Source organism: Sebastes fasciatus, chromosome 9 (assembly GCF_043250625.1).
Source record: "Sebastes fasciatus isolate fSebFas1 chromosome 9, fSebFas1.pri, whole genome shotgun sequence".
Classification (NCBI taxonomy): Eukaryota; Metazoa; Chordata; class Actinopteri; order Perciformes; family Sebastidae; genus Sebastes; species Sebastes fasciatus.
This window is the reverse complement of record NC_133803.1, coordinates 10,137,026-10,153,513: the sequence shown is the minus strand read 5'-3', so window position 1 is coordinate 10,153,513 and position 16,488 is coordinate 10,137,026. Positions and strand designations below refer to the sequence as shown.

At 41.3% G+C, this 16,488-nt stretch overlaps 1 protein-coding gene across 18 annotated transcripts in view; it reads right to left on the bottom strand.

The window, feature by feature from the left end:
- Nucleotides 1–16,277, bottom strand: part of pax2a (paired box 2a) — a 32,197-nt gene extending 15,920 nt beyond the window's left edge. For 4 of the 18 annotated variants that reach the window (XM_074645947.1, XM_074645942.1, XM_074645953.1 and 1 more), the window contains exons 1-8: nucleotides 16,095–16,277; nucleotides 14,240–14,417; nucleotides 13,660–13,680; nucleotides 13,026–13,223; nucleotides 8,944–9,029; nucleotides 8,696–8,815; nucleotides 7,697–7,741; nucleotides 373–548 (exon numbers count right to left, since the gene is read on the bottom strand). In XM_074645947.1, coding sequence (XP_074502048.1) covers nucleotides 373–548; nucleotides 7,697–7,741; nucleotides 8,696–8,815; nucleotides 8,944–9,029; nucleotides 13,026–13,223; nucleotides 13,660–13,680; nucleotides 14,240–14,417; nucleotides 16,095–16,137 — 867 coding nt within the window. In that variant the 5' untranslated portion in view covers nucleotides 16,138–16,277. Of the gene's footprint in view, nucleotides 1–339; nucleotides 549–7,696; nucleotides 7,742–8,695; nucleotides 8,816–8,943; nucleotides 9,030–13,025; nucleotides 13,224–13,659; nucleotides 13,681–14,239; nucleotides 14,418–16,094 lie in introns of all 18 variants that reach the window. The other 14 variants (XM_074645948.1, XM_074645945.1, XM_074645954.1 and 11 more) reach the window with 7 other exon arrangements.
- Between the last annotated feature and the right edge of the window lie 211 nt (nucleotides 16,278–16,488).

Genomic DNA, 16,488 nt, shown 5'->3' with positions numbered 1-16,488 from the left:
AACTAAAAAAAACTAAGCAACCCATTGGTACCAACCATGTCATACTAGCTTGACGTGAAAGAGCTTAAATAACGCTCCAAAGTTACGCTACATTTCGGTGTGGAAAAACTGGCATGGCCATTTTCAAAGGGGTCCCTTGACCTCTGACCTCAAGATATGTGCGTGTAAATGGGTTTTATGGGTACTCACGAGTCTCCCCTTTACAAACATGCCCACATTATGATAATCACATGCAGTTTTGGGCAAGTTATAGTCAAGTCAGCACACCTGTTAGCCTGTTGGGCTTGAGTTTGCCATGTTATGATTTGAGCATATTTTTTTTTTTACTAAACCCTGTACCTGTGAGGATTTCTGGACAAGTGTGTGGCGAACCTGCTCAGGTTTGACGTGTTCTGAAGTGGGGAAGACATCCGGGTAAGAAGGACGTTCGAACACGCGGTCCAGGGCCTCCAGCTGCTGCTGGGTGAAGGCGTCCGCTCGCAGGTGCTTCCTTAAACTCTCCACGCTGCCCTGAGAGTCGCTGCCGGGGCCTGAGCCATCAGAGCCATCTAGAGAAAGAGGGAGGGGAAGAAGGGGAAGGGGGACAACACTGCATCAGGGCTGTCTTTTTACCTGATATTATTCTAGTAATGTGAGATAAGCATAAGAAGATTCTTTTTTTTGAAGCTCAACGGGTGTGAGAGTGATGGCACGAGGAGCGGTAGTAAAATCCGGGAGACCCACCAGGCATGTCTGCCTTTCATCTCCCTCTCTGTTTCCCTCTCTCCTACTCTCACACACATCCACTCACTCAACCCGCCTCCCCCCACCTCTCCTCCTCGTCGTGGCCGCCATCAGCGTGGTCATCATGTGATAGGTCTATGGTAATTGATGGATTACCTTCAGTGCAAATATATACTTGTAAGGGAGAGCGTGTGTTTCAGGAGGAGAAAGTAGGGCTGGCGATTACACACAGAGCCTCTCATTCTGCCAGCGGGAAATGGAGGGCCATTATTTAACTGTACTATTTCCTCCTGAACATATTACCCTTCCCTCTCTCTGTCTCTCTTCCTCTCCCTCCATCCCCCCCACATATTGCCTGTCTTCTGGAAAACAGAATGGAGTGGGGACGGTACACTCAGGGCCGAATGAGGACGGGGGCGTCGGGGGCAAGCATATGCATTTCCTCACTTGGTCGCACTCTATATAAACAAATGAGCCTATGCTTCCCTCGTCCTCCTGATCTCTGACCCTATCAACTCGGCCAGGGAGCCCGCAGCCGCCGCTGCCGCTGCAGCAGCTCTCCCTCCGCTCACTCATCAAGTCCTGAACACTGAAAGAAAAAAAAAATCTGCACCTAAAAGCTCCAGCACAGCATCCCAGGAACCTCCACTCCACTGCCTGCCTCCCGCCGCCCTCCCTTCCTCCCTATACCCCGCCGCCAACAGCGGATGAGGGCTTTAGCTCCCATACAAATCTGTCATTCTAAATTTGCAGCAGATTATGTTCTCTCCTGGGCGAGCCGGCGGTGATATATGATATGCAAGGCCGCTATTGATTGCCTGATCCGCCGGCAGAGGAGGGAGGCGAAATGAACTTGGAATGAACATCATGCCTCAACTCATTGTGCGTATAATACTCTACTTAATCCCACATTTTTCTGTGCTATGGAATTCAATTGATCAATCATGTTCCACTGATGGTACCATTTCAGGGGCGTTATTGCCATTCTGCTCGGCTGCTTGACCTTTTTTCAATGGCTGAGGCCAGAGGATGAACCCGACTCGCACCAAGAAATAGATCCATGGAGAGAATGGAATAGAGGGCTGCAATTGGAGTGTGTGTACGTGTAGATGGGAGAGTGTGTGTGTTTCTCTGCTAAAATATATCGACTTTAGCTTTGTGTAACATTTATGAAGGAATCAGATTTTCTCCTATACCACATGTGTTTTTCCTACCATCAGTTAATATTTTAGCACAGGCTTTTTTTTCTCTTCAAACAGCTCCTTTGGGTGGAGGTTTGGGGTTGCATCATTAGTGTTGCTGTACGAAACTCAATTGTCGTCTGTGGTACAGAAGAAAATGGAGTCATTAATTACCTCGTATCAGCTGGTCTGAGAAAAGAGGCGAGCTCGATCAATAGCAAGAGTGTTTGTCATTCACTATGGAGGAGCATGCTTACACTCAGCACCCCCCTCACACACTTAATCAGGCCTTCTGAACTGGCTGCAAAAGCACACGGATTCCCATCATGTCGACACTTTTTGGTGCACTTCCTGCGATCTAAACGTGAACAAAAGCCTCAATAGCTAAATTAAAAACCCAATTTTGGAACCAGCTAATTGATTGACGGGCATTTTAATCCAAGGACCAACAATAAACAACAACTAAATCTATATTAGCAACACGTTGTGGCGTTGTTAAAGGTTTGTTTACACCAGTAATGGTTTAGAAATTGGAGTGAATTTTTAATCAATTCGGTTAACACACTTTCTTTTTTTCCATCTCTAGTTATTTATGTGAATACATTTCAAATTTATGTGGTCAAAGAACTACCGATTTGGCCTTTAAATAGAAATAACACTAAATCATTTATTTTTCGAAATCGCCATTAGAGGTTCATGTTTGACATATATCATAAGATAGCTGCAATAAATCAGATTCATCCTTTTGACAGTCAGCGTGTCAAGTGGAGTGTGAAGCCCGACTGTCAGATCGTGCGTGTGTGTGTGTGTGTGTGTGTGTGTGTGTCTCTCATTGACTGCCTTCATTTTCTCAGTGTTTCTTCAACCCCTTTGGGTGTCTCAGCAGGTATTCTCTTATCACTCCCACAGCACCAGCTGACTGCGTCTCTTCGTTTTAACACCAACGTGTTAGGAAACAAACCAAGATAATAAAAAAACAAGACTCTCAAACGTTGACACTCACACATCAACCCTAAAGCAATGCACTTTCTGGTAAATACAGACGGATGCTGTTTGACCTCGTTGTGTCCAAAAGTTTTCATAATGATGTATTCAAACACTTTAAGTGGACTTTACCAACTCAAAGCCATACAACTGCAACTCTTCTTGCTTAACAATACTGTGATAAAAGAATCCTTTTCTAATTAATATTCACACTTTCAACCATTTGTACACACACACTTAGAGCTACTGTGAGACGGACCACAATGGTATCAAAAGCTGTTCTGTTTTGCTTTGTCTCTAAGGGGGATGTTAACGTCCTGCGGTGGCTCGGTGGCACTTTATGTCCTTCTTTCATCTCCCCTGTCCCTCTGATAAGATAACTCAGTGTAGAGTAGGGGTGGGGGCTTGTTTGAAAGGCAAATGAATTCCTACACACCGCCTGGCTCTCTCCATAAATCAATGACACCGGGTTCTCTTAGATCAGAGTCCTCCGCTGATAGGTGAAATGATGCTATCGCAAATTGCGGATCATTTGTTGGTGTTTTGTTAAGTTATGCTTGAAAAAAAAAAAAAACAGAAGAGAGCACAAACAAACTGGTATACCCAGAGGGTGAACACTCCTTCCCTGTAAGCTAGCTATATTTATGAAAGCTGTGAAGCGGAAAGGAGAGAGGTGGGTGGGGTGGGGGAGAGAGAGAGAGAGAGGCTGCAACACTGCCATGGCTGTTAAGATCCTGTTATGTTGTGGCGTGTTTAAGAGCTTTATTAATTCGATTTAGCACCACCAACCAGTGTACTGACTGTCAGCAGGCACAGTGATGCTTATTTGATATTTGCTCTCACTGCCGGCACCGAGGCTGCGTCGATGAAGCACTCTAGTTATTTTATTTACTTTCATTTCAATTCTCAGATCCAGGCCGAAGCAGAAAGTTGAAAATAAATAAATAAAAGAAACTATTTGGATACAGTTTGTGGGTTTATAACATTAATAAGAGGGTGGCTGTAGATCACAGAGTTGGCCTTTAATTGTAAGGTTGGCAATTCCTCGCTACTCCTGTTCACTTGTCTTTGAGCAAGACACTGAACTGCTCCTGATGTGTGTTTGTGGAGGGAAAAAAGTCTGCCAAATGAATGTAAAGTTATATTTTTGCTCACTGTGCAAAAATAGCTTCAGTATTTAATCAAATCAAAATATGCCAGCACAGTGAAATTATAGCAATATATTCTTGAAATAAGTCTTTAAACAAGAAAATTAGCAAGATTTCTGCACCACAAACTAGAAAAAATTAACTTTATTTAAAAAAATATTTCAAACTCTTTGGTTTGGAAATAAGTTTAAATGATAATTTTCCCTCTTTAAAAAAACCCAAGTCATTTAGGACAGAAATGACTTGATAAGGAGGATAATTTTTCAGTCTCCCTCTTCAGTACGACTCCATTCCCATGTCTTGTTTCTCTTTGTCCTCCTCTGCTTCCATCTCTACCCTCCTCTCTGGACCAGTCTGCCGTTTAGCGTTGCCACCCTGTGTGGCGAGTATTTGTGGAAATGCAATTAACGTATCCCCTCTTTTCCTCTCGCCTTCTTCTCCCTCCTCAAGCTGAGTAATGCATCGCTCCATTAATTCTCGGCATCGCTGCCCGTAATTGACTTTTCTCTGACATGATTCCTCTCCATTGAGTGAATTCCCTCTCCTTATATTTTTTGTGTGTGTGACGGATCTCATTGTATATTGTTTACAACTATACGCGGGGGTCCTCGCGCAGCCGTGTTGCTGAATGCAAATGGTTAAGACTCAGAGAGAAGAAGTGGACGATGAGAGGAGGAATGAAATGTTGAAGAGAAAGAACGACAGAGAGAGAGAGAGAGAGAGAGAGAGAGAGTAGAGAAGGAGGAGGGGGAGAAATGCAATGTGGACCCTTTTGTGTCCTCCTCTACTGTCGGGGCCCTAACAGCTTCTTGTCTCTATGTTCCGCTCTGTGGCCCCTCTCAAACCTGGGCTTTTCTCTCTCACACACACCCCATCAGGGCCATCACGGTGCTCATGATTCCATTTATTTCTGTCTCGCTCTGGATGCATTTATTTTCTAAAGTGATCCTCTATTGACTCATTGTCATGGACTGGCTTGACTAGCCAACCAGTGTATAGGCCCGGGTTCAAATCCATACACTAACCGATTCAAACTCCACAAACGGGTCATACGTGTTAAAAGATACACACCGGACAATCTCCAAAAGGGCCAAATATCAAATTTGAACAAATCAAAACAGCGACCGTATTCATTTTTCCTCCAGCTATCGAACGAGGTGGATGTGACTCCGGCTGCTGAGCCGCGATCGTTCTTTCATGTCATGAATGAACAACCTGCTAGGCCATGTTTTTTTTTTTCTCCTCCCCGCTCACACACTCATCAGCTCCTTCTACACTCATCCCACACCCACGCTACAATCACAAGTTATGACCTTTGCTTTCTCCATCTAATTTATCACTACTGCCTGTCCTCCCCAGAGCTCCACTGGGCTCCATCCAGGACGTAGAGAAACATACAGTTAGGTCACATCAACCTGCGTGCACACAGCAGCAAGGTCAGGAGTAACCTGTCACTGTGTGCTGCTAAAACTAGGAAAACGATGAATTTACATAATGCTGCAGCTCTAATAAAACACCCTTTACAAAAGAGAACAGGTATGTCTCACATAATAATTAGCCCAAAATCCTCCTCGAAGGCCCAAACTTTTTTTTTTTTTTTAAATGAGTGCTAGCACTGTAATACACATTTTGACAATCACACAGCACTTGTCACCCAATCCTCTCTGTTGTTTCTTGGCTTCCACTTCCACCATAGGTTTAAATGACTGAGCGAGAGCGCGCTGTACAACAGGCTAATTTCCCCACTTCACTATTAATGCATTTGGCAGGAACAACATTCCATTTCCTGTAATGAGATACACAAATAAATCTGGCTATGGATAGATTCGGGGTGGGGTGGGGTGGTGGTGGTGGTGATGGTGGTGGGAGGAGGAGGAGGATGGTGGGGGTGGGGGGCGTGGGGGGACGCATTGAGACGCATTCTCCCAGCACTGGCATAATTGGTATCGCTGCTTGCAGACATGCAAACCAATCTCTCCACAGATAGGGCTGAGACTCTCTCTTTTCCCCCCTTAAGGCTATTTCTTTTGTCTTTTCGATAGCTTGCACATCCAAGATAGAGGGAGGGAGGGTGGGGGAGATGTTAATTTGTGAATTAATAGCTTTTCTCTGCAGAATTGCAAATTCTTTTAAATGTCACTATGTTCACTGTGTGAGGAGCATCTGAAGCCACAGACACACTTAACACACACGTGCACAGGTGTGTGTACTGTATATGCATGCTCAAATCCTAAAACTAGTTCTTGCTCAACTCTCATTCCCAGGACCTCCCCTTTCGTCACTCCTCCCCTCACTGCTTTTTTCCCTCTCATTCCGCCGCTCCTCTTTCTCTCTTTCACCTCCTCCCATCTTGACTCGGAGCCGTCCGGTGTAACATGCTACTTTTAATTTGCAATAACACATGACAAGGACAGATTAATGGCTCTTATGGCACCTATGTCCCTGAAGCTCGTCTTACGGGGGGCCCGGTGTACATAACGCGTGTCACACTACATTATCTCTACAGCCCTCCAGTAATGGGGACCTTTTTCTTCCTCAAAGGGCAACCGCTGACTTCAGCCACACCGGGATTACACGCCACCACCATCACCATCACCATCACCATCACCTTCACAACACCAGCAGTACGAGAACAATGCTTTTCTTCATGTTCAGCATGGTCAAATCATCACAATGTAGGCACAAACATGATGCTTTCAAGCTTAAAATCTTGGTTTACAGGCATGCAACAATTTGTAGAATATTCTAAACAACATGAAAACTCTTTGCTGCACTAAGTCTCCGCTTGTTTTTAATATATTTATTCACTTACTTATCTATTTACACATTAAATTGTTTGACTAGCTAACATGTTAGTTTAGTAAGTAACTTCCTGTCGTGACATAGTCTTAGGTAGCTTAGGTAGATGGTCCACCTTTGTTTTGTAAAATAACAACAATGCTGAAATAGGGCTGGGCAAAATATAATAGCGATATCGTTGATATGAGACTATCGTCTTAAATTTTGGATATCATAATATAATGTAATGTAAGTGTTGTCTTTTCCTGGTTTTAAAGGCTGCATTACATTAAAGTGATGTGATTTTCTGAATTAACCAGACCTTTACCCACTTAGTCATTATGTCCACATTACTGATGATTATTTATCAAAAATCTCATGTGTCAATATTTTGTGAAAGCACCAACAGTCAACTCTATAATATCATTGCAATATTGATATCGAGGTATTTGGTAAAAAATATTGTGATATTTGATTTTCTCCATATCGCCCAGCCCTATGCTGAAATGGTGCAAATTAAGAGGAATTTTTTTGAATTATTAAAAAATAACAAATATTTTTTTACAATAAACTGCATCTTGTTAAAAATCCACATCTATCTTTGCCTGATAACAATCCTAAATAAGCTACACTGTGCATTACTGTACATTGAACTGCATGCCATTACATGGAAAACCTGATTTTCCACACTCACTTTAGCTTAATTCATTTTAATTTCTCTGGAGATTATTTATTGGAAAAAAAACAAAACCTCCCCCGCCTCGTCCACATGAACCCATCAGAAAAAGAAGAGAAAAAAAAAACAGTAATTGAAAAGGAAATGTGTTGTGATCTGATTTGACCAAAAGCAAAGAGAGAAGAAGGTTGTTAACTTCAACTTACAATGTCCTATTTTCCTTCCATCCATGTGGCTGCCAGTCCAGAGAACTAAAGAGACAGAAACATAAAAGAAGGAAGTGGCCCGTTGTGATGAGTGCTCTTTGAGATCATTTTTCAACCATTTCATCCCATCAGCCACCTCGAAGCAGTTACACACACACACACACACACACACACACACACACACACACACACACACACACACACACACAGGCACACACACACACATGCAGCCCCCTCCCTGCCTCCACCGGTCTGTTCCTACACCTGTTCAGGCCTCCACCGGGGACATGTTAATTCATAGGCATTAAAAAAGCCAATTGTTTGCAAAACCGATAATCTATTAGCCCTCAGGCGGTGTGTGTCCACTCTCTTGCCTTGCCTAGGAATGAGAAATTCTGGCTTGGACCGGATAGGCTTCCACTTAATCTCTGAGCATATCTAAGTCTATTTTCTTGCCCTGGTAGTGTGTAGACTATAGTATACAAAAATACTCAATTATTGAATGTTTTAATGCTGTTCAGAATTAAATAATATTCAGTAAATAATGTAGTGCAGAATATAAAATACAGGCTGGTATTTAACTGATACTATCTCACAACAGAGCTTCTCTTTTCTGCCTTTTGTTAGGTTATAGAGGAGCAGCAGGCCTGATGTCTTGCCAATGGGGATTAGAGTTGTATGACAGCTATATGGGATATATCTACAGTACGTCTGAGCGTGGTATAAAATTGAGATGCAGCTCTGTAGGCGTATGGTAAAAACGCAGGGCATCAAAAAGCTGATTGAATCGCAACACTCTCTCAACACTCGCCCCCTGCATGATATACAACATAACAAGTCACTGGAGACGGCACACAGAAACACACTTGGCTGCAGCGCTGTCATAAACGCCATCTTCTTCAAACACACACAGAGGGGGAAAAAAAAAAGAAAAAGTATAGGAGACGAGTGATGGGGAGAATTAAAAGGACGGGGAAAAACAAAGGGATTCTCCCTTACCTTCGTCTCGTTTCCTCTTCTCGCCGTTGGAGCGGGGGATACCCAGAATGCCGTTGATGGAGTAGGATCCTACGGGATCGTTGGAGGCGCTGGACACAGGGGGCGAGGCCGTGCTGGGCACTGATGGAGAAAGCTGAGTTAGTGTGTGTGTACAGTATGCATGTGTGTTTATTCAGGGTCATGTTTAGGTGTTTTCAGCAGCCCTGGTTGGCTCATTTTGACTGTGCTGTAACCTCATTCGCGCTTACCTATGGTGTGGCCCGGCGTGGAGAGCGGCGTGACAGATCCGTCAGGGGACGGGTGGAATTGCTGCTGGACTTTGGTGCGGATAATCCTGGCAAAGTGAACAACAGACACGGATCAATCAATACCGCTTCCAGAGCAGGGAGATTTCACACCACGCTTAAACACGCCACATCACGTCCACTTACACCCGTGCATGTACAAGTGCTCCATCGTTTTTTGGCGCGCTTGTATCCTCATATTGGGGGCCCCCCTGTCACAAAATAGCCAATCTCGGGGCTTTAGGGGCAATCTCTCTGCTGCTGTGTGAGGCTGAATGGGGGGCTGCCCCCTGAGATTGTGGATTCAATCTAGCTGGATTCTGAGGTTAGAAATATGATAAAGTCCCCATACCAGTAAGATGTGATGTGGCGGGAAAGTCTTCATTGCACTTTGGTCTGAATGATCTTGCAAACAAAGCATGAAATCACATCAATTCACCTCAATGATCAGCTTCACTGGCTCTACCTGGCCAACTCTAATAATCTCCCTCTCCCTGCTCCCCCCACTCCCTCCTTTCTCCTCGCTCTCTCTCTCTCTCTTCACTCTCTCCATCCCTCAGACCTGATCTTTCACTCCTCTCTCTCCCAACCTCATCCCCTTTTTTTCTCATTTCTACTCCACTGTCCAATGTGCTCTCCATTTTACTGTCTTTCAAACCCCTCATCTCTGTCTTTTCCTCCTTTCTACTTTCACTCTTCCCTGTTTCATTTCTTTATCCCCCCCACCCACCCTCCTCCTCCTCCTCCTCCTCCTCCTGTATTCTCCGTCACCTCTCCGGTGTCTGTTGTAGTTTTTTGGTCTTTTTGTTGCTCAGTGTAGCACGCAGGAATCCTCCAGGCTCACCGAGGATCAGAGCCCATATCGATTGGGACTCCGGGATAGAAAAGTTGACGACAAATGGCGAGAGAGGAACAGCAAATGCAAATGGTGATCTATAAATTATATGTGACAGGAAAGCAATAGTGTCTCATTGGCTCAACCTGAGACCACTGCCACATCCGATGTATTTTTTTTTTTTATATCTGTGGTGCACTTTGAAATAAATAAGTAAAGAATAAAAGGAAGCGTCACAATGATCTGAAAACTTTAAAGATGACAAAAATATGAGGCCTTATGTACAGTGGGATTTACTCAGCTTTAGCTCTTATGGGACATGATCGCATTACATTAAACCATGACTATGGTAATCTTTTGATTGACAGATGAACGCGAGATCATTGAATAACAGGCAGCGTTGTGTACCGACAGAAATCCCACATGGAAGCCCTCTCACCTCGAGAGGTGTGTGACAAAAACAGACTTTTACAGACTGCAGATGAGGCGTTCACATGCAGCATCCAGCAATGAGCTGAATCAGGCAGTGATGGGGTTAACTTCCTCAGGGGGGGCAAAAAAAATGTACATCAGACTCTTTTCATTCCCCTCACTATCTCATGTGTCCTCCATGCTCTCTCCTCCAGGCAGGGCAACAAAGGCTATAGCAGCCTCCTCCTCCAGAAAACACACACATCAATATTTTATTTGAATTTCTAACATCTCCACCACAACAGTTATCTGACCTCATGACTCCAGGGAGCCTCATAAATTCAAGGACTTTGTTTCAAGTCTATGTTGTTGATATTGAATAAGCAATTTGGATGGGTGAATTAACGACTTTGGTGTTTGGGTGTTGTAAAAAAAAAAAAAAAAATCCCCAAAGAAAGATTAAAATGTGGATCAATATGATTGAAAGACTCTTATGGGTATCGCCTGAGTCCACTGGGCACGTTGCAGCGGGTGGAAACTGCTCTCTGCGGCAACAACAACAAAGTGCAACCCAGTCTCTGTGTAATCTTTAATAATTCATGCAGGAAAAATGTGTTTAAAGCCAGGACATCCTCTTTAGTCAACAGAGCAAAGATCAGACCCTTAACCGCAGAGACCACCAGAGGTCCACTGTGTCTTTTCTCTCCCCACTGCCTATACCTCCTGCACTTCTCTTCCTCACTTTCTTCCTCCTCCACATCTTTCCCAACACTCCCTTTAAGACCAACAGTGAAAAACAATACTCAGACATTTAAAATAGCCTGAAAATTATAGTTAACTATTACTTGAGTTAAGGTAAGATTTGATAACATTTCTTTTTAATATAAAATAAATATAAATTAATCTTTCTTCTATGCCAATATACATTTTGGGGGGATTGTTATGTTGTGATTTGTGAAGCTATATGCTTTAGAATAAAAAAAAAATACTTTTATGCATTGCAACAAGCTCTGATGTTAATTATTAATGTGCAACTTAGTGTCAAAGAACATTTCTCCTAATATAGTGCTGCAGCTCAAACCAAGCAGATGGTCAGAAATGTTTTCTAATAGTAACACATAAAACAGTCTTGAACACTTTGGTTTTAGGAACAACAGGTGAACACAGAGAAACGGCGCCAAAAAGACCTGTTGAAGACATAATTTCCACAACAGCCTTTTATTTTTATAATATTTCTCTCTTTTTTTGTTTTTGGTAAAGATTCACCCATCTCCTGCATTTAGCTGGATGTGTTATGAGACTCTCTTCAGCTCATTAAAATGTAATGCCGATGACCAGCTCTCTGGAACAGTGCCTCCTAACCAAAGTTCATCACTCGCAGGCACTATGGGGCTTTTTTCCCCCCTTTGCGCATACATGCACTGGGGCTTTTCACGTCCTCTGTCTAAAGACACTTTGTCCACTGCTGTCCACTGCTTCTTGTGGAAAGGTGAGGGTGTAGGGTGTCTGCTGCTTTAGCTGCTTCAGTGGAACAGAAACTCTTTTATACCCAGAGATCAACATTGTTTTATAACGTTTTTTTGTTCTAGAATTTTTTTAATAGATTCTATCGCAAATAAAATTAATTATTATTCGAATGTTTTTTTTTATTCTAACATTCTAATTCGAATGTGTGATTAAAAAAAAAACTGGAATAATTTAGAAATGTCCAACCACACTATATAAGCCTATAAATGTGTGATGTGTCGGTGTTAGGAAACAGAACGACTGGTTGGCAATAAAGAGGCTGCTGCCTGCCGCCTGTGTCGCAGTGTGGTCCGCGTATTGAACGACTTGGTTGGGTATTTCCCTCCCGCCTCTGGATCTGGTTACGCGGTATTGATCGGTTTTCATCGAGACAGATGTGATTCTTCGTGGCTCTCCAGTGCTGGGTTTGTGTTGTGGAGGGCCACACAGGAGATTGAATTGCACATGTGAGACCACCCCGGATACATACTGACTACACTGTAAACAATTGCTGTTAATTTACAGCAGGATTTCAACAGTATTAAGCTGTTATTGCTAAAAAAAAAAACAGTGCTTTACTGTTAATACAAAAGAAAACCTGTTAAATTACGCTCATAGGCCTTTTTTTAACTGAACTATAATGCATCCTTAAAAAACATCACTTTACTGCTGATCAACTGTCTAAAGTATCATCAGTAACAGTTTCATGCAGTATTTTTTTTTATTCTGGGACCTGATCTGCACATGTGAGGCTTGTACATTGTACATGATTGTAAAATCAGTGAATTAGCTCTGTTCTTCACTCACATGTTGTTATGGTTTGCATTCTGTGCTTTTAGTAGCCAGCTATATACAGACATTTTGGGAAAAGTGTCAACAAGTCTATTATAGCCTTTTTCCTAACAAGTGCCTTTAATTGTATTTAGTGTGACTATTCCTATGTCTGTAACCTGCTAAGTCTATTCATCTAGGCAAAAAAAATATGTATAGTATACACAGACATTATATATATATTACAGTAACATAAAGGCAACCCTGCTGCCAGTTCTTTACTGTTATTTTACTGGGAAATTCTTAACAGACTTCTTGTATGTGAAGATAAAAAAAATCTGCTTATTTTTGGAGCTGATTTATCCAGTTTTTACGCACCCTTTTATTTCTCATTTAATTTTTGTTTTTGGCTCACTCCAACATTTTCTCATGCATGCACAAAATAAATTATAAAAAAAAGAGAAATTTTACTGGGAACAATTCTGCATGCTTTTAATGATATAATAAACTGATTTGCACCTACCTGTTGATGGATGAAACGCTGGGCACCGTGTCGTTGTCGCAGACGCCCTCAGCCAGTAGTCGGTCTCTTATCTCCCAGGCGAACATGGTTGGATTCTGGCGCTTATAGTCTGCGATTTTATCCACCACTTTCGGAGTTGCAACCTTTGGTTTGGAGCCACCAATTACTCCTGGTTTAATACTGCCGGTTTCATAGTACCTGCATGGGGACAGAGCCAGTGTTCCTGAATGGATCCATCCTTAATTCAACAATCCAGTCTTGATTGATGGGAAAAGGTGGCTTAAATAGTGTGTGTGTGGAAAACAAATCTCCTGCCGACCTTCTGCAGTTACAAAAAAAATATTACCTACACACATGATGGCAGCTTTAATCTATTAATTGGTGTGGAAGTGTGCTGTTATATGGGCCTAATGGAGTGTCAGCTGGAAGGTGAACAGAGCGGGTTTTCAACGAAAAAGCAGTGTAATTAAAAAATCACACAATATAATAAGCAAGTGAGACGGACAGAACAAAAGGACAGTTTAGAGCTCACTTCCATGTCTCCATGAGCTTTACAGTAGCATGCACGACATGCCACCATGACCTATTGGTAAATGTTGGTGACAAAACATTCAGTGTGTGTGAAATGAAATACCTCTGAAATGCCTTCTGATAGCTGAAAAAAATATATTTCAAAATATTATCTCACAGTATTTGTGCTCTAAAGTAAAAAAAAAAAATGATGTAAAGCTAATTTAGCAGGTGATGGATAAATATATAGGAGCGTAAAGTTCTGGTATTTTTCTAGGATTATTAGGTGAGTTTATTATTTATTTTTTTATTTAATAATGTCAAGTTACCTCATGCTACTTTATACACTTTATCACCAATAATATTAATACAGCCTCACATTCCTCTCAGATATATATTTTTTTATCATCCTCAATGCTTATAAGCTGTAAACTCTCCTCCGAAAATGTATTTCATGATTATGATGCTTTTCTCTCGCAAAGGCTGCAGGTGATGGATAGAAAATCTCAGACGCAGAACTGCTGTGTTCAAGCAAAAAATAAATAAAAAAAATGACCTGCCTATATAACCGATGGCTGAGGCTGAAATAGAGCTGGCGCGCGTATATATATATAGGAGCTCTAGAAGATTGATGTTTGACACACATATATAGGGCTCTGTTGGAGGTGTTGGTGGAGGTGTTGGTGGTGGATCCCCACTTTTACCTGCCGAGGATTTTGCTGACACAGCCGTGACTGACCCGTAGCTGTCTGGAGATGTCGCATGGCCGGACGCCCTGGTGGGCCAGCTCCACGATCCGCTGCCTCACCACGTCCGGGAGGGGTCTGCCGTTCACAAACACCCCACCGAGCTGGTTCACACCGCCGTGCCCTGCGTGGGACACAACAGCAGCACAGGGGGGCATAACATTACATACCTGCAGAGGACTTTGGGTTTCTTTTATTTTCTGGGATTTAATTCTTCTTATTCTTAGTCTTATTATTATTTTTTCTTTAGTGGAAGTGGTTTCTTTTATTTTCTGGGATTTAATTCTTCTTCTTCTTATAATTATTATTATTATTTTTCTTTAGTGAAAGTGGTTTCTTTTATTTTCTGGGATTTAATTCTTGTTCTTCTTCTTGTTCTTCTTCTTCTTCTTCTTCTTCTTGTTCTTCTTCTTCTTGTTCTTCTTCTTCTTTTTCTTGTTCTTATTATTATTATTATTATTATTATTATTATTATTATTTTTCTTTAGTGGAAGTTTTTTCTTTTATTTTCTGGGATTTTCTTCTTCTTCTTCTTCTTCTTCTTCTTTTTCTTCTTCTTCTTCTTCTTCTTATTTTTCTTTAGTGTAAAAGGTTAAATCCTATTTACATATAAAGTAGGCTATAATGTATATATACACACACATAGAGGAACACAAGCAGGCATGCACATTTTAATTTTGGACAGTCTTTGTTGCTGCATTAATTCTGAAATATCTTTAAACAGTAGTGGGAATAATGATAATAATAATAATAATAATGATAATAATAATAATGGTAGAAATTGAAGCAGCCTGAGAGTCAAATAATTCAAATATATTTTTAAATGATAGAAAATACTAAATTTTAAAAAAGCAACATTAAATATAAAATATATGTAAACACACCTTACAGGCTCTTTTGATGTCACAAAAATAAAAATAAAACTCCTCTCTCTCCCTGCGCATTATTTTCCAGGAGCACCTCCTCCACTGCAGCCTAACACATGTCGCGGATATTACGTTTCAACCTGTTTAATTTTCCTCGCACAATTATTGTAAATAATTAAAATGAGCTTTGATAACTCATATTACAAACGCGGATGGTGCGAATGAGGAGGAATAAATAATTTACGTGCAGCCCGGGTCTTCTTTACCCAGATCGTATATATGGAGAAGAAAACATGGAGAAAATGAACACAGCAACTGCGTCACTTTTATTCTTCTTTAACCACAAACTGAGAGAGAAATAAAGTGACACGTTTATATCCATTTACACACAACGTGTCCCTCTAAAGCAAGTGTCATTTCACAGGTAATAAAAAGCTTTGTATTTAAATTGGGGAGTTTCTATGAATGTCACTTTAAAGTATAACCAGCTCACATTATTTCATTTTCATTAAACTCAAATAAAGATTTAAACAACAAATAATAAAAAAATAAAATAAAAACAAAACTCTTCAGGGACCCATGTGCTCTTAAAAATAAGCCCTGTTTAAAAAAATCTTTTCTCTGCGCCTTATTCTCATTTTTATTATCATCACCAAATTTAGCCTAACTTAATCTATTTTTAAATGACTCTTCTTGCTAAATTTTGTTTTGAAAAAAATAACTAATGTTTAATATTTGAGAGTTGTTCATCTTTAGTACAGTAATAAAGCAAATAATGACTTAAAATGACAAAGTATAAAGCACATTTAAAAAAAAAAAAAAAACATATCTAACTTCATGTTTTCTGAATAAATTCGACCCACAGTCATGGCAAACATATTCCATCTAATTTGTGCAAGAACACAGTAACATATTTTTGTGTGTGTAAACTAACTCAGTATACTCACGGTGCATCGCCGAGAAGGGGTCTGCTTTGCAGTGAATATCCATCGGATAGCAAAGGAAAGACAGGTAATCGACTGAGGAAGCCGTTTCGCCTCGGTGATGCAGCTTTAAAGCCGTAAAAAAACAAGTATATATAATAATTCGGTGTACAAACACAAGTCCGTGTGCGAAGGAGAGTCCGCAGCAACTTCTTCTTGTGTTATAAGTTTTTCTCCTCCTGTTCAAACTCAGAAGTCTCTGCAGCAGCAGCAGCAGAAGAAGAAGAAGCGCTCGCGCTGTCAGGTGCAGAGCGTGACCCACGCGTGTGCAGAGCGCAACATGGACTCGAACCTGGAGGGTCACTGTTTGCGTTTAAAGGACATCATGAGGAAAACAAAAACAAATAAGAGTCTCCAC